This window comes from Lycium barbarum, chromosome 2 (assembly GCF_019175385.1).
Source record: "Lycium barbarum isolate Lr01 chromosome 2, ASM1917538v2, whole genome shotgun sequence".
NCBI lineage: Eukaryota > Viridiplantae > Streptophyta > Magnoliopsida > Solanales > Solanaceae > Lycium > Lycium barbarum.
The window spans coordinates 6,021,568-6,040,829 of record NC_083338.1 but is presented as its reverse complement, the minus strand read 5'-3'; the positions used below and the strand labels follow the sequence as shown (position 1 = coordinate 6,040,829).

General features: G+C 32.4%; 1 protein-coding gene across 1 annotated transcript; it reads right to left on the bottom strand.

Moving 5' to 3' along the window:
* Nucleotides 1-411: 411 nt before the first annotated feature.
* LOC132625987 (linoleate 13S-lipoxygenase 2-1, chloroplastic-like) lies at nucleotides 412-16,085 on the bottom strand. The gene is made up of 10 exons (XM_060340685.1): nucleotides 15,685-16,085; nucleotides 10,490-10,758; nucleotides 7,501-7,741; nucleotides 6,335-6,652; nucleotides 5,917-6,002; nucleotides 5,079-5,189; nucleotides 4,023-4,324; nucleotides 2,849-3,115; nucleotides 1,621-1,961; nucleotides 412-926 (listed from the first exon to the last, which is right to left on the bottom strand). The coding sequence occupies exons 1-10, from the start codon at nucleotides 16,022-16,024 to the stop codon at nucleotides 508-510; spliced, it is 2,694 nt and encodes an 897-aa protein (XP_060196668.1). The 5' UTR covers nucleotides 16,025-16,085; the 3' UTR covers nucleotides 412-507.
* Between the last annotated feature and the right edge of the window lie 3,177 nt (nucleotides 16,086-19,262).

Genomic DNA, 19,262 nt, shown 5'->3' with positions numbered 1-19,262 from the left:
GTACTTTTCATATCTGTCCCTATTTTTTTTTAATGAATAAATTTGTGGTACCAAAAGAAACAAAAGTGATTTTGATAGGCAATTTTCATAACTTGAGTGACAATCCAACTGACTCGGTACCGACATCTACTTTCCACCGGCACAAGTACCGGGTAACTCTGTCTACCAAGGCTTGGACAGATGCAAAAAAATCACTTAATGTTTTGCCTCTACTGGGATTTCAACATGAGACCATGCACATAGTTTTTAAACCACTTCATTGATCACTATACCACATACTTGAGTACAAATTTAGTCTTTTCCTCCAAGGATTAAAAAAGAAACCAAATATGACAACCAAAATTTAGGCTACCAATAAACCAAAAATGGTTAGAACTAAATTGAGTGCAACTAATATTGTTACAATGGGCATTTGCAAAACAAGAAGAGCACATTTGGCTTGCATTATTCTTCTTTCATTTGCATCTTATTACAAAATCCATGTCTTTGGCAAACATTAATTGAAAATCAAATGGAAATGCTATAAGGTACACCTTTTCCAGTCACCCCAGGACCAGAATATGGTTTCAATAATTCATAAGGCACAACTCCAGCTCCATTTCTATTCATCAAATTAGGATCAGCATTTCTAGCATCAATAATCCCTTCAAGCTCCTTCAATTTCCCAGAAAATACTTCGAACGCTGCGTTAATTACTGGATTTTCAGCCCAGTAAGGTTCAATCTTTTCTCCAATGTACTCTTCATCTGGAGAATGGTTAGATAAAACATCCAAAATTGCCATTACTTTTGTTGCCTGAAGTTGTGAAGGGAAACATTTTAATAGTGCCTCTTCAGGTTTGTTCAAGAAACACTCCCATTCTTCAGGTGTTGGATCCTCAGTTGGCATTTTTGCCCTAGCAATTGTTGGCCTATTTGGAAAATAGCCTAAATATACAATGGAAGAGTCAGTACTTTAAGAGTTGAGTACATATATATACACACAATAAGTAGTAAAATAATTTTTTCATTTTTAAGAAATTAGGGTAGAGCGAATGGGATGATGATTGTACACTAAGTACTAAAAGAATGTGAATTTCCAATGGGACGTCGATGGAAATTCACGTTTTTTAGTAGTGACTATAAAGGATTACTGGCATTGGAAAGATTTTTTACACTATTAGTGTAAATCTACTGCGATAACAGGTTAGTTACAAATGTTTACTTGCAGGTTAACCAACTGATAGTTATCATGAAGATTTTATTTATAATTAACTTATAAGTGATATGATTGCATAGTTTATTTTCAAACTTATATATACTAAAGGACAGACTGGTGCATGAAGCATCGCGCATTTACGCAAGGTCCAGGGAAGGCCGCACACCAAGGGCATGTAATATAAGCAATCTACCCTTACGCAAGCACCAATGACTTATTCCGGAGTCCGAACTCGTGACCTATATATCACACGCAGATAATTTTACCGTTGTTTCAAGGCTTCCCTTCATCTAACTTATATATGCTGACAATATAAAAGAATTCTGATACTATCAGATCATTTAAAACAAACTATAAGCAACTGTTGATAGTAAGTGAAATTATAAATAAGGAAAAGTAAAGCAAAAAAGCTAAGGTAAGTACCTGCGTAGCCGTATTGTCCAAAGTTAACAGCAGCATGATGGCCAGAAGTTACCCAAACTATTGTTGTGATAATTTTAATTAAGTCATTTGGAGTTTTCAACTCTGGCCACCATGGCTCATCTTTTTTGTCACCATGGCCAACATTTTTGATCTCTGACCACCAAGCTAGGATTTCTTTGTCAGATTCAATGAGATTTGCTTCTGGATAATAATGGTTGACGTAGTCTGTTACCCATTGTTTAAGGATGTCCCACAGTACTAAACCATCATTGGCAAAAGGGTAATCTTCTATTGTTAGTTTCAAGCCATGTGGTGCACTTGGATCTTCCACAGCCATTCCCCTGTAAATTTTGCACAAATAACATGTTAGTGGAAGCAGGGGTGGAGGGGACACAAGGTCCGGATTCTCGTTTGTCGGAAAATTATACTGTATATTAAGATTAAAAATATATTTTGTATATATAGTAAATATTGAATCTTCCCCTCCTATGTCATACTGATGTACAAAATAACGTCTTGATTCAATTTTTTTCACCCTGTAGTAGCAATCAACAAAAAATCATATCTTATCGTCCGGGTTTTGATAATTAAAATAGGATACAAGTTATATATACTGACAGTGCAAAAAAATTTAAACTACTTGTGTAGACCTGTGATAGTAGGGTTGTTATCATTTTTATTGGGTAATCAATTGAGGTTTATTATAGATATTTACTTGTAAATACATTATAATTTATAACTGACCTGATTGTGTGAATTAATATTTTTATAATTTTAATGCATAGAATTTAAACTCAACAAAACCTAATAGAAGATTAGTGACCACCAGAAATTGTCTTAAGGTGGTAAGAATCCCTCCATTTTTAACTAAAAGTCTCAGGTTCGACCCCTCTGAACGGAGTCGCCTTTGATTGGGAGCTTTTTAACCCCAAGATGGGACTTCCCAAATGAGTTTAAATTAGTTGGGCCAAAACGGGTAGCGGACACTAGGTGGAAACCAAAAAAAAAAATGATTAGTGACAACTCAAGGTTGTGGTAGGGTGGTAAGCACCCTCTCCATCTTTAACCAGATATCTTGGGTTATACCTGTGTGAATGGAGTTACCATTAGTTCAAAGCGTTTTACCTCCGTAAAACTTTTCGTCGAGAATTCAAACTAATCGAGTCCTAAAGCGAATACCGAACGTTGAATCTGGAAACCAAGAAACAGAATATTAGTGAATTATTACCTGCTAATAAGGTTTTCTGGGAGTGCCTCCTGGTCAAATCTCCATTGAACACCATAAGCAACAGCGCTCAACTCACATGCATACTTGCCAGGGAAAAATGAACTCTCAATAATGCCATCAGCATTAATAAGTGCTTCTCTAGCTAAGGCATTTATCTCCATTGTGTATCTGAAGTGAGGATGCAATAATCTGTATATTGGGTGCATTGCACTTAGTTGCCTATTAGTTGCTATAATGTATGGCTCTGTACAACAATGAGTTCTTAGCCTGCAAAATTTGAAAAAAATCAATCAGTATCCAGTATTGAAAAACACTTTTAAGTGCTGAATTTTATAAATAGCAATTACGAGCTTGATAGAAGTGTTGAAACTAATAATAAGCAGTTAATATATTTTAAAAAGGTGTTGATAAACATCTTTAATGGTTAAATGACTAAAATGCCGTTAAGAGTTATTTACAAAAAACATAAATTAAAAGATTCTTTACAATGATAAATGAATGACGGAATTGAATGTAGAGGAAGTTAAAAGTTTTGTCATGAAAAGGGTATATCAAGAACTGAAAAACACATTATCGATAAAATATTAAAAATCTTGATAAAATCAAAATTGCTTATAGCTTCAAAAGTCATAAGTTGCACCTTATGCAGGTGACTGATTAACTTATGATTTTTTGCTGATCTTAGTTTATAAGAACTTTTAGTGTTTACCAAATACATGGATAAGTCAAAAAGTTCTTTTCAGCTAATTGACATGCTTATAAACCTACACAAATACCATCTAAGTGACAGAGTAATGTAAGGAGTCAGGTTAATATATATGCACCATTAGCTTAAGGAATTTGCACATCATCAAATCATCTTTACTTGTTATAACATGTAACTTGTCTTATTTTCAAAATTACGAAGATGTTTTAAGAAAACTTGTCTGTAAATATCTTTTAGGTGATCTGGTAGTATAAAAACTCACTACACTGCTGACACTTTGTTGCCTGTACTCTCTACTAATGCCGACCGGTGCATGCACGTTGGATCCTCCAAAAATTTCCAAAAGTAGCGCATTTTTTGAGGATCCCACATGGTGCATGCATCAACATTTAGGAGAGTCCAAACAACATAGACTGGCAGTGTATATAACTTAAAATTCATTGGCAAAGTGCATGTATCATCACTTACCAGTGACTAACTAGTTGGTGATAACCAGAGTCATGAGATAGAACATGAGCTTTAGCTAATTTCCATAGCCAATCACCAGTGGCATGCCAAGTTGGGCAATAAACTTCCTTCCATTGAGGTTTATCATCAACTGGTGGCCTAGTTAGCTCAATTGCCAAAGGTCTCAATGTGCCATCAGATGTCAAGAAGAACACACTTCTTGATCCATAAACCACTTTACCTTTGAGTTCATTCACTTTGTTGACATATGGCAACAACAAATCATGATAATCTAGGAGGAACAATTTCTTTTGTTGGATTGCCTGCATTGGTTATGTGTAATTCAAGAATTAAAACGCGAGGAAGACTTTATAGATCATGTGTCTATGTTGCTCGAATTCTTAAAATATGTCATTGGTGTGTGTCGGATCCTCCATAACTAGTGCATATTTGGAGGATCTGTTTTTTTTTTAGAGAGGTCGCGCAACATAGGATCATGTAAAATCACGTAAATGGCACGGGGCTTGTCATTGGATTATTTGCAGAGTATGGTCTTTTTTGAGGCCACTGTTTAAATTTTGTGTCTTGTTAGTTCAGTGGGCTGAATTTCGCCTTTAAAAATAGGGACATTACGTACGCACTGTGCCCAGGTGGTAAAAAAAAAAATTGTGTGAAAATGCTCATTTAAAAAAGGAAAAAATACCCCAGCATGTATGTATGTTATATATTGTCTGAGTATACAACTCACATATCGTATATCTTCCTGGTACACGACGGTGTAATTCAACTTTTCTTACTGTTGTATATCATTAAGGTATACAGAATGTGATACCAGAAGGTATAAAACGTACATGTTGCTGTGTAATTCTTTAAGGTAAAAACTTTGAAAACGAGTACGAGCCGGGTAAATATGTTATTCCACCTAGATAATCATGAAAAAAAAAAATACCCTTATTAAAAGTAGTTAGCTGATTGTTTTTCTTTAGAGACAAATTTAGCCCATTAAACTAACGGAGGGACAATTGCCTAGAAAAGGCATTTGTGCAAATAAAAGAAGAAAGAAGGATTTGTTTGTACCTCTTCAACAGTCATAATTCCTCCAATTTCTAGCTCAATTAGCTCTCTTGTGATTTTTGATTCTGGAGGTCCATAGACCTTAGGGTCTAGCTTGCTCTTCAATGGCCATTCCTGGATTTTCATGAAGTATTTTAGCTCAAAATGTTTCAATCAATAAATTGTATCTCTTTCCCAAAATATGTGCTCTCGTTTATAAAACAAGAATTAACGGATTGAGATGCACAAAAAAAAAAGAGGGAAACTTACGAATATTACCTTCAGCCAAACTTAATTTCCGACAATAGGCCAAATTTACAAAACCTATACACTGATATATATGTTATATGTATAGTATATGTATATTATATGTATGGTATATGTATATATATATATATATATATATATATATATATATATAGCATATACATTTGCTAGCTATTTTGTAAACTAGATCACCCAAAGGTATTGGGCTATAATTTTCCAAGATAATCTATAGATAAAAAATGGCCTTACAAAAGGTTATAGTCACTGCATATTGGCGCGTATGTATACATATATAGCATAAGAAATTTTGATGCGATCAATGTGTTTTTACCGGCTGTAACAAGTCATTTACCAATCTTTTGCAGGTTACCAATCCATGATTTCTCACTACTAGAAAAATAAGAATTATTGACGGACAAATTTTATAGCTAAACAGCAAAACCCGTCATTAATCTTATTTAGAGATAGATTATTATAAGAAAAAAGTTTGTTAGCTATGAGCAATTTAGCGATAGATTAACGACGTAATTCGTAATAAATTCCCATTTTTTTTCTATTGTAATAAAATAATAAAATAGCTAAAGGAATAACATACCGTAACCAGCTGTATACTATATGGATTCAGACCAGCTAAGGTTTGGCGAGCAAATTCCACATCTCTAAACCAGGAAAACTTGTCTCCTGCAATAATTAACAATCAAAATACATATAAGTTAGGAATCTGATCGAGTGAGACGGTGTTTTTAGAGGATCTTAGCAACATAGGTTTCTGGTTTAGTATTTAGATTCTCATTAGTTTTCAAAAATGCTTCATGATCTGATCACATGAAAATATATGTTGATCCAAATACAAATTAAAAAAAAAATCGGAATTAGCAACCAACAACTTCTGTTGTTAAACAGCAAAAATCTGTTGCTAATCCTATTTATCAACGAATTAGAAACTTATTTAAAAAGTCATGTTATCTATGAACTATTTAATAATAAATTAGTGACAAATTTCATGGACTTACTCTGAAGCAATGCAGGGGTTTCAAATAGCAAGACATCTTTTTGAGTATCAGAAATAGCCTTAATGAGCCTTGGTATGACATTCATCAGGCTAATTTTATTGTTAATTCCTGGAAGATCGACGCCAACGTTGAACAACGAGTCGATGGCCGGAAAATGGGAAAAACTGAGGTCAGGATCGACGAAGGACTCCAATGCCGGCACAACGGCATGTAAGACAGAATGAACAGTGTTGCCGGAGAATGTTAAGCTCTTCACTTCTGAAAATGCCTCATCTCTTGGTACGTACACAAATGTACTCCTTGACTCGGATGCTGGATCTGCATATACACAAAATTAAACATTAGTATAAAATTCAATTCGAGTTTAACTTTTACGCACATATAACATAGAGAATTTTACGGTTAATTATCACGTTGTAACAGCCCAGCCCACTAGCGATATTGTCCGCTTTGGGGCCAGACACGGCTTTAAAACTCGTCATTAGGGTCTAAGGCATGCTTCTTTGTATACCTACTCAGTTGAATTTTGCCCCACATCGGCAAGGCTGACACCGGAGTGACTCTGATACTATCTATAACAGCCCGATCTACTAGTGATATTGTCCGCTGGGGCCTAGCCTCGCACAGCTTTAAAATGTGTCACTAAGGTCTAAGGTTCTTTATATACCCAATATCCCTCTCATGTTTTGCTGATGTGGAATTCTTGTAGTTGGGGGGTCACACACTTTACTTTAAAAAAATTATGTTACAGGTATATTCTGTAACAGGCATGATCAGGTAACCTGCAAACAGGGGCGGATGCACCAAGAGCCGAGGGTGTTCACCCGAACACCCTCGGCAAAAAATTACAGTGTATATATAGGGTAAATTTTTTGTATTTATGTGCATATATTAACTTTTGAACACCCTCAGTAAAAAATTACAGTGTATACTTAGCTTCTTCTTTTTTCCGAACACCCTGAATGAAAATTCTGGATCCGCCACTGCCTGTAAACTATACTAACATTCATGCATGCCACTATAAATTACAAAATAGAAATTATCGACAGACAACTTAACCAATAAATGATAGTAAATAACGGCATGCTTACACCATAAATGAGATGTTCTTTTGTTAACGAATTAAAAAAGAAAGTAAGTTAAACAAATTGAAACGGATGGCTTACCGTTTTTGCTTCTTGGTCTACCCGTTCTACACCTTCTAGGATAAGGTAATTCTTTGTTGCCACCAAGTACTGGTCTTTTACCATCACCTTTGCGATCAGGCTCTCCAATATCATTATATACATCATAGTCATATATCCTCTCGAATTGTTTTCTTTCTCCAAATCCTTCACCTCTTAGTATCACAAGTTCTCTCTCTCTTAACTTCTTCACTCCACTTGGAGTTTTAGAGGGTAAATATGACTGCATCCATGAAAAGAAACATTAATTAACATGTTAATAAGTCTAACCATTCAATGTCGACAAAATAATTAAATAAGTAAACAAAAACATATACGTTTACTCTAACTGTTTAAGCATTTTTAAGGGATAGTTGTGTTAAGTTTGTGGGCCTGATTGCGGCGGAGGTTGCAGGGGGTGGCCGCCCCCTTGGACGTTTCCCACGTAAAATTGTATGTTGTTTGCTTTGGTTGTTATTGTGTTTACATATTGTTGTCTCATAACAGGTCGCACGCTATAATATGATATCAGGTTAGGTAATTAGGTCCTGAAACTATACGGGTGCTATCCACTTTTCGAAACGATTTTAGAAAAATAGCCAGTACGTAGTTGAAATTTTGTTTGTTGAAAAATATCCACTTTTGATTCGGAAACACCATGAAAGTATCATGGACGTTGAACTTAAGCAAGTGAGCATCAAGGATACATGTCATGACAAAAAAAAAAAAAAAAAAAAAAAAAAAAAAAAAAAAAAAGGGCTATGTTTCAATATTTATGAATTTGTGGCTGTTTTCATTTACAAGTCCGGAAATGGCTACTTTTAAACTTCTTTTTTTGCGCGGATTGCCCTTCATTTGAGGTGGTCTTTAATTTTTTTCCTTCAAATTGATGGTCTTTAAGTTTTACCCCTCACCTAACACTCCGAGGTTGTGGGTTCGAACCCCAGCTCAGTAAAAAAAAAAAATCTCAAGCAGACTTGGTTGCAAATCTGTCCAGCAAATTTGGGCCACACAGGCAGAATTTGCATAGGGAGAAATTCTGCCTATGCCATTTAAATTCTATTTGAAGGCAGAATTTGTGCCTGAAGGTCAAAATTTAAAGACCACCATTTTGAGGGATAAAAAATAAAGACCACCCCCCAACGAAGGACAATCTTGCAAATCGCCCTTTAAACTTTACCCAATTTGAACTACACATTTAGCCCAAATATACCCGCCGTTTAGATAGGCTAAATCAAAAGAGGCTAAAGTTAATAAATGCACGTGTCATTAACCTACTCAAATTAGACGGATTGGGCAAATAATGCGTTTAAGGTAGATTTTGCCACCCCTATACTTCATGTGGGGAAATCATTCTTTCATCTCATGAAAAATTCTTTTCGCTCCGCTTAGCCTTATTCCCCTCTATGGGTATTTTAGTGATAGGTTCATAGGAACTAGACAATGTAATCAATTAAAAAAAAATCCCGTCTCAATCCTTCTCTCATTTTTTTTTTTCTTCCTTTCAACAGTGGGGTCTGAATGACCCACCCTATAGGAACTAGACAATGCAATCAATAAAAGAACCTTTCATATGTCAGTCCCTCTCGAATCTTTTTTTGTTATATTATTCATAATAATGTGACTGAGATAACTTGTATATTATCTTGTCTTTTTCTCGTATGGGTCCTAGGAGTCATGTAAGTAGACTGTAATTTTCGAAAAATTTAACGTTAGATAAAATTAAATGCTTGCATGTTATGTTGTCTTACACGTTTGACAAAATTCATGTCGCTATAGAGAAAAAAAGAACAAAAGAACCATCATTATAATATAAGGTGCACAAGTAGAGCACCAGCCTGTACACATGTTTTGTATATTTAATGATTTAATTAATAATAATAGGACCATGAGGTCCACAACCCAACTTTTTGGTCCATTTTTTGTCTTAATACGTGAAACATGAAATATAAAACAAATTATACCCATACACTATGCACGTACTGTATATGTGGTCCATTATTTCGATTGCCTTTTATAGTACTCCCTCCGACCAATTTAAGTAGTTTTAGTTTGACTGAACATAAAATTTAAGATGGAAAAAAGAAATTTTTTAATTTTATGATCTTAAATTAAATATTTATGTAATGTACTAATATGTCCTTTGAGTCTTTTGATTTTAAACTTATCATGTAGGATATTTGAATTGTTAATTTACCAAATATAGAAAGAGTTACTATTTTTAGAACAGACAAAAAAAACGTAATACACTTAAATTGAGACGAAGGAATTAACGTTATTATAACTGCCAGCTCTAAATTTATGTAATAGTTAATTTGTAAAAGTGTTGGGATGGTAAGTACAATATGGCTTTAGCTAGGAGTGATATTTATGGATTCGCGTTATCTTTTAGGGATAAAAAAGTAATTCCTCCGTTTTAAATTATTTATCGTAACATTTAAAAATAGTTATCTCAAATTATGTCATTTTAGAAGATCAAAACAAAATCAATTATTTTTTTCCATTTTACCCTTAGTAGTAATTGTTCTTGAGACTACAAACACCACAATTGTAGGGAGATGACACATAAATTGAATAAATAATACTATCTCCCCCCTCCCCCCCCCCCCCCCCCCCCCTCAATTTATGTGGCACTTTTGAATTTGGAGATTCAAACAAATTTTTCTTTGACCACAATTCTCTCATAAACAACAACAACAATAACAACACACCCAGTGTAGCACTACAAAATGGGGTTTGGGGAGGGTAGAGTGTACACAGACCTTACCCCTACGTTGGGAGATAGAGATGTTGTTTCCTATAAACCCTCGCGACTCAGAATAAAAATGGACAATAATTGCAATAAAACAATATGTTAAGCAAAGAATAAGAGATAGTAAATAATCGCATAAATCGAAAGATAAGGAACTATAGTTATAGTATTCTTTTATTTTTATTTTTAGGTAAATAAAGTATAAACTAAATAAGAGAGGAGAGGGTAATTTTTGCAAACCTTATTGGTGAAGAAAATCCTGTATGTAGGACTATCAAATTTGGAATGAACCCAAGAGTTGCATGTAACATTAACTTTGCCATGGGGAAAACCATCAATTACTATATTCTTCACATACATTTCCTTGTGGTGCTCATTTTCTACTAAAACTGCTCCAACCTCCCCAAAGTCTTCAGGAATTACAAAATCGGCCTCATAATGTGTGTCACCATCCACATCTCGTCCACGATGTGCATATGTCCTAATGCTTGGCTTCTCTATTCCAGTCTCTTTAAAAGATATAGAGAACAAAAATAATTAACTAATATTCAAAGAATTACAATTAAATGGAAGTTGGAAAACATTGGAGGAAGAAATTAACATAAAAGAGGGAAAATTTGAACAATTATGAGCAAGAAATTCACACAAAAGAGATACTAAGAAGAGCCAAATTCAGGATTTTAGGTTTATGGATTTTAATAGTAACTCCAAATCAATATACAATAAAAATTGAATTCACAAGGTAATATTTAGTAAATTATATATAAGTACTTTACGAAAAGAGAAAGAATGTTTTAACTTGTAGAAGTCAAACAAGTTTTGAATGACATTTGATTTTTAAAAAAAAAAAATTATTTATAATCTTTAAGATAGGAGTGGTAGACACACTACTATATAAGTGAGGGCGGAAACATATATATATATATATATATATATATATATAAACAAACAAATAAAACAGACTTCTCTCTAATTGTTCAATTTTTCAGATAAGATGGTAGACACACACTTCTACATCTCAGCCAAATATAGGTAGATTTATTTTTCGTAGAAATAGCAATCGTTGATTACGTTTTAGTCCTATCTTTGAAAAATCCATTATCATTAGATTTTAAAATTGATAGTTTGAAAAGTGACAGTTAATCAGACTCCAAGGTCAAAAGTAACTAATAAGCACTATTTCTTCCCATTTACCCCATAGGTCTATTATCGAATTCGTCAACTCTATATCTTTGGCCACCAAAAAAAAAAACTTCGGCCTAATTATACATCAATTTTACCTATTCTATCTCAGTGGGCTTCTCTCTTAATTAGAGCATCGATTTACTATCATTTGCACGGTTGTCTTTCAAAGGCACTAGTCTTTAATTTTTGTCCCTCAAATTATTAGTTTTAAATTTTTTCTTTCACCTAATATTTAGAGATCTTGGTTCGAATCTAGGCTCAAAAAAAAAAAATTGCAAGGTAAAAACAAAATTAGGCTTATTCAGGCAGAGATTTGCCTAAGGCAAACTTTTATCCAATATTAGGCCTTAACACAAATCTCTGTCTTAAGGCCTAATTTTTTGGCAAAGTTAGGCTTATTCGGGCAGAGTTTTGCCTTAAGATAAACTTTTACCCAAAATTAGGTCTGAAAGCAAATCTCTGCTTGAATATGCCTAATTTTGCTAACCCTACCTTGCGAAATTTTGTTTTTCTAATATTTGACCAAATGGGATTCGAACCAGGAACCCATAAATTTTTAGGCAAAGGAAAAAATAAAAAAATTCAAATTTAAGGGACAAAAATTAAAGACCAGTGCCTTTAAAGTGTATTCCGCACAAAAAAATGATTATCTATTATCTCACCTCTTCACCTGTTGAGCCTACTTTTAATGCTTCAAACTGCATTTTAACATGTTGAATCTTTTTATTAGCTGCAAACTCACTCTCTTTAGCATGTTTAGATAATTCAATTAAGCTCGCCAAAAATTCAAAAGACAAACGATAATAAAATCTCCAGTCCACCCCTAAACCCTAGAACATGTTATGCCGTCCAAGAAGATGTTAGGGCACATTTGGTACATCGGATAAGGATAAATAATTTCAAAATTATATTTGAAATGAATTTATCTCATGTTTGAATAAGATAAAATGATAGTATAATTAATTCTAAAATTAGTTAATCCGAAATTATAATATTATTTTATTTTTAATAAAAAAATAAAATAATAAATTTTGGAATAAGTTATTCTGAGAATAACTTGTTTCCAACCAAATATATAACATCTCGAATCAGCGGCGCAAAAATTTTCGCAAGTACTTCCAATCACATGTTGTTTTTTTGAAAGTACAATTTGCTTGTGTTGTGCACGCTAACATATAGTAACTTCGGACATAAAGAACGCGACAGAAGAAAATCTGCAATCGAAATTCCAACCATACAGGTCTTGTCAAGGCACAAATATTTAAGTACTGCTCACAATTATAAGTGGTTAGAGAACAAATGAATGATTTGAAGTTTGATGTAGACATCAGGAAAACGTTTTAATCTCTACTGTGTCCATATTATGTGACATATCTCATTTTTAAATATATTTTTTTCTTTCTAATTTATGTGTTATTTTTTTTAGTTATTTTTAAAAAAGGACATTTTCTAATATTTACTATTCCTTTCATCTCAATTTATGTGATCGTGATTGTATTTGCCTAGATAAGAGTTTAAAGAAAAAAAATTACTCCAAAAGTTTAAGAAATAAAGAAAAACTTTTAAAACGTGTGGTACAAAACAAACCTTAAATATTTGAATGACTGTAAATCATCTCATAAATTTAAATTATTTCTAAATATAAAAAAGGTGTCAATCTTTTTTGGGACAAACTAAAAATAAAATGAAGACAATTTTTTTGGGACGGAAGGAGTATAACTTATGCTCTAAACAAGCCCTAGAAATTTACCTAAATGATTTTAATATTATCAGATTATAAATTAAAAAAAAAAACAGAAAGGGCACAAAAAAGAATAAAAAGAAGAAGAAGAAAAATAAAAAAGTGAAGGCAGTATATAGGAAGAAAGAAACCCTCGTGAAACACTAGGAAAACACACACGACAAAAATGTAGTTAAAAAACTCTTTCCATTTGTATTATTAATAGTGTCCCTAATTTATGTAGATAATCTCTTTGTTTGTTTATTTTAAAAATAATGTCTAAGTTTTTATATTCAGAAATAATTCTGCTTTAAAATTTTAATCTTATTCGTAATAAAACGATTTATAGCCACATAGATATTTAGGATTCATTTTAGATCAGATTTTTTTAAAAAAAAAATCTTATATTTCATGTTTAGTCAAAGAGATCATAACATAAATTACGTATGAACTATGACTTGCTCATTTGGTAAGATTGTATAAGAATTCAGAATGTTTTGATAGTTTTCATAACTTATGGGGTTTTCATATCTATAAGAGAAATTACAACTTAAGATACCCAAATCGCATGTCCAAACATGATTTCAAACCATGGTTTTTTCAAACCATGTCCAAACGACTCCTAATTACATCAAACTGTCAATCCTCCAATTTAAACAAAACCTAATTTCACATCGAGCGGTATTTATAACATGTCATGCTTCATGCATGGTTTATTATTACAATCAAATAACATTTGGCCATTTAATTTACAAAATATGTACACAATATATAGATAGTGCATACATATAATATACATACATATACAATACTTATACAGTCGAAGTGTATACGCAATATATACTTCGGCATATTTGATATACTAGATGCCCAAAGCGTACATTTTAGGTAAGTTTCCCTTTTAGCTAGAGTGCAACATTTGAGCTAGAGTCCCGTGTAGGCATCGCTTGTTTATAGCATTATTAAAAAAGATGTACAAAGGGGCTACGAATACGGGTCAAATTGAATTTTCTTCGTAAAAATATTATACCGTGCGAATGAGATGAAATTGATTTCTTTTGTTATATATAAACTATTAAATCCCCTAATATTTCAAAGATCAATTTTAGTACGGTGATAAAAGAAGATTAAAAAGTATAGTATCCTTTTTTAAAATTTCCCCTCAGTAAAATTTCAGCTCTGCCACTGAATATATTTTCCTACTTTGGACTGCTTTTGCTCCTTCCTCCTCTTCATAGCTAACCCTCTCAAAGGGAGGAAGGAGCAAAAATGATTTATTATCATCTTTAAATTGTTAAATTCCCTTAACATGAGAAAACTTTTAGTAATGCAGAGGGAGGAAGGGGGCAAACAAAGTAATGGCTCCAACCGGAGGCGAAGGGAGCTCATTTCATCGGATTCAAGTGAAATTTAATACAGTTTTAATAAATATTAAGTTTTGAACACAAAATTTCACAAGTACAATAAATTCACTGATGAGAACTTTAAAGTTTTAAAAGTTTAACCATCAAGTTTAAAAGGAGAATCCTCCTCACACACGCGTATAGAAAAATTAAAAGAAAGAAAAATAAATAAATATTATTGAAATATGATATAATTAAATGATTAAGGTCCCGTTTGTCTATAGATATCAAAAAAATTTTTTTTTTTTTTTGGAATTGTAGAGTTGGAGTTATGTTTGGCCATAATTTTTGAAATTGTAGTTTTTGGTGAAATGTAGTTGTAAAAAGTGAAAAAAGTGATTTTTGTTTTAAAAACAAGTTTTTTGAAATTTTTGGTATTCCGGAATACAACTTCAAGTTATATTTGGAATTTTCACGGTCAAACGCTGATTTCGGAAAAAAGTGGAAAAAAATTCTAAAGTGAATAATTTTTATGGCCAAACAGGGGCTAAAAGTATTTTTTTTTTTCAACAACAACAACAGTATATGCAGTGAAATCCCATAATGTGAGGCCTAGAGAAAGTGTATGCAGACTTTATCCTTATCTCGGAAAATAGGAAAGCTATTTCCGAAAGACCCTCGGTTCAAGAGAAAACGAGACGAAAAAAGTTTAGATAAGCACAAGCAGTTCAAAGCAATATAAAAATGAAATTAACGAAGCGAAAAAAATCATAATAAAGTAATCTGGAAAAAAGGAGTAGTGGTTACCATAGATAAATAAGATAATTGAAGTACAAGAAACAACATATAGCAGCAAAAATACACGATACAACATATAGTAGCAGGAATAAAGGGACAATAAGCTATAGATCAAAATTGTGACTACTATTACATTTTTTTTTCCAACAACTTTACGTTTTTAAATGAAGCAGTCATATAACTTCAAGTTTAAACGATCAAGTTTTGAAGTGGTAATTTCATAAGCACGGTAAATTTAATGATAAGAACCTTAAAAGTTGAGATCATCACGTTAAAATCTATAACCCGCCTTTGATTTCAACGAGCACACACACGAAATTTTAAAAAATAGAGAAAAATATATAAACACCAACTAAATAAAATTCAATTAATGAGCGATTAATACTTACTGGGATCAAGCTCAGCAGCAACAATCCACAAAAGGAGTGATTTACCAAGCAAATCACCAATATCATCAAGTCCCCTTGATAAAGATAAATTAACTGTTTTTTGTACAGTCACCACTGCTTTCACACCTGTGGATTTCTCAGTGGAAGTAAGCACTGCCTTGGTGCTATTTGCAGCATTATAATGAACCCTAAAATTCTTCTTCTTATTTTGTCCAATATTTTTATTTAAAATATTTATAGGAAAAGAGGCTAAGATTTCTCCCGAAATGAGTGGCTTAGTACTCCATGGAATTAGGGTTTTTGTAGATTGTGATGCATGTTGAATTTGAGGCTTCAACATTTTTTTCCCCTCTTCTTTGGGTTAAGAAGATATCTGTTTGGTTTGTTATTATGGTCTCTGTGGAGTCTCTCTTTATATAGATGGTGAGGTTTTTCTCAAGGTAGCATATGGAACTTTTTTTTGTCTTTTGTTATGTCTTTGGCTTGTACAGCTCTTCCATGGATATTAAAATTGGTTTAAAGATAGGAGTTCCGTCAAATGGGCGTGTCGGATGAATGAAGGTCAAAATTGGTTGAGTTAATAAATGGGCGGGTCAATTACTTGGGCTGAAGTGAGAAGTGGCTAATTTTTTGTTTATTTGTTTTATTATAATTTGTTATACCTAATAAAAAAATCCTTATTTTGCTATATATAACATATTAAAAAAAACATACATCTTTTTAAAAAAATTGATTTTGACAAGGTTTTTCATAGGATGACATGTGTTGGGCAAGTCAAAGCGAGTTGGATAAATAAATTAGTGGATCATTAATCCGCCCAAACTTGAGCAGGTTGGGGGTGGGGGTGTGGCTCATGTTTTCGCATTTTGTAACCCGTATTTATAGATTATCAGAAACGGAACCACTACTTGGTTTCACAATTAAATATTTATACATATCTAATGGAGCTATTTAGTTCGTCCAAACCCGTAGCTAATACTGTAACTTTGACCCTGTAAATTTTAATTAGCAGATGATAAATGTGTAGATATATGTAATTTTTGTGTCATTAATTCTCGAACTGATCGATTGCATGAAGAAAAATTGGAAAAGAAAAAGAGGTCAATGCTCTAGCTTAAGTAAAAGGACATGACAAGTGAGGGATGACTCAGTGGTTAAGCACCTCCACCCACGACCGGTAGGTCCTGGGTTCGAGTCACACTGGAGGGGAAGTGTGAAAACACTATAAATCCTCCTAAATGGGAGGGAAAAAAAAGTAAAAGGACATAAATTTTTACATATAAAAAAAAATTAAAAAAAAAATAACTTACACACACGTGGTATTACACTAGCTAACTCGATAAATATGTAATTATCATATGTATTCAGACGCGCTGAAAGCAAGGAAGCAGGGGCTGAGGTCTTAAAACCAATATTTGGCTAAAAAAAATATACTGTTTTAATTCTTGTTTTAATATAAATACTGTTGTATTCAATTGCACTAAATCCGTAATATATATAGCTAGGTGTCGAACAAATCTCTATCAATATATCAAAACAAACTTAACCACATATAATAGGGAATTAACGTGCGCATGGTGAGGGTATATGTATCACAATCAACCACCATATAATTTTCTAAAAATATTCATTGATATAGTATTGGATTCATTTAGTATTTTATTAAATATTATATTTATTAATTTTTAAATAAAACGAAATTTATAAAATAGATATTAAAAAAAACAAATTAAACAGTCTTAAATACCATACTTATGTCCTTTGAAAATATAATAAAAATATATTAACACAACACATTTCTCGCCCAACTCCAATTTTAAAATAGCTGGCGAATATAGAATATATCCATAGTTCATATATAAAAGTGTATAATCTATGTATATTGATTAGAAGAAGTAAATACTGAATCCGGTTACTTGGTGTAAAGATTTTCATTTGAATGTTTTTATACATTTTACATTAATTGTGTTAAATATAATTTTATTATAGTAAGTTTGTAAGCATATTTGTTTAATTTATTTTTGAATTCCTTGAAACACATCATCTATAAGTTATTGAGCAGGGAATAATTGATACACCTACACTTGGGCCGTACGTTCTGTTCATAGGGTTCTCTTGTCTACTTTCTTATGTTTTTTTGGGAACTAAATTAAAAGGACAAAACTTATACATAGTGCTAATATATGCATCATTGCAAAAATAGCTAGAGAGTCGTCTTTAGAATTCTATTTAATTTAATTGTGATGTTCGGAACAACTTGCACACATCTAGTTATACCGAAAATAATAAAGCTCGCATAAATTCTTCTTTCAAAGTGGAATTCCTAGCATGTCTAACCAAAAAATTTCGTAGGCAACACTGGAAAAACTTCTAGCAAAAACATGTCATCAGAAGGCTTATAGATTTTTTAGAATTACTAGTCCAATCCAATATACAATATGTCGAAAATTTTAATGTTTAAATAAAAAATTATTGAAAACTAACAAGTGAAATCAACCAATCAACAAGAGTACAAAATCTTGACCTTACTGTTGAAATCGAAATAATCCGGGCGTCATGCGGAAGCTTATTATTGCAAACCTTGAATAGCGATAAATCAGAAGACAAAGAAAAACATTCTAAAAGAGACATAATATTCTAGTTATATGGTTTGATTAATTGATCTACATATAAAAACTAATCTAAAAGCATAAAAACTATTTGAGAGAAAACTCTCCCCTTAAACAAAACTCTTTAAACGACTACATTGTGGATGCTATTGTATTCTACTGTATAAGAGGGATTCTTGAATTTATAGAGGTCGAAAACCTTTCCTCCAAAAAAAAGGTTAACCAAATATGGAATATTAAAATTTATCCTTTAGAAAAAGTAAAACCAAATATGATAAACTCTTTGCCATTTTTCAAGAAAAGGTAAAATCCAAATATGATAAGAAAATCAGGGCAAAACCCTAACACTTACCACTATTGTATTGCATATACATACATTCAAAGATTATCATTATTGTTGTGTCGATTTTACATGCATAAATTCTACTGTACCAAAAATATTTTTTCCCTTTAGGTGGACGAAATATAATATAATTTCTTAATATATTTGAGATATGGTCTAACTAACTACCCATATTTATATTTATTATATCTACAAATATAATATGGCGGAGGAGATAATGTGAGGTGTAAAGATGATTGAGACAGATGATCAGTCGTGACAAACGGGAAGATTTTTCAATCAAAGATAACATACCTAGAAATATCATACAAAAAGAAGGGTCTTAGCAGCAATAAAAAGGCCTTTAGCATCAATAGAAATTGTTGCTAAAATATTTAATTGCCATCAAATTTTAGTTGTTGTATATGGGGTTTGCCAAAAGCTTTTAGCGGTCATTAATAGAAGTGTCGATAAAAGTTATTTTTATTGTTGTTAAAAGTCACTTATAGGCGTTGTGATTGTTGCTATAGTCCGAAAAAACATACTAATAGGTTCGAATACAAGATTGTGTTTATTATAAGGCTACATGTAAGGATAAACATGCACACAACCAAACACTTTGAGGAATTGGTAAGCAAGTGCTTTGT

Bases quoted from the DNA above. Each gene is read 5' to 3' on its own strand.
- LOC132625987 (XM_060340685.1), bottom strand. From the start codon at position 16,024: ATGTTGAAGCCTCAAATTCAACATGCATCACAATCTACAAAAACCCTA. The intron at 1,962-2,848 runs GTAATAATTCAC...CAAAATTTACAG, and splicing joins CCAGAAAACCTTATTAGCAG to GGGAATGGCTGTGGAAGATC. The intron at 927-1,620 runs GTACTTACCTTA...TTGTATATTTAG, and splicing joins TGGACAATACGGCTACGCAG to GCTATTTTCCAAATAGGCCA.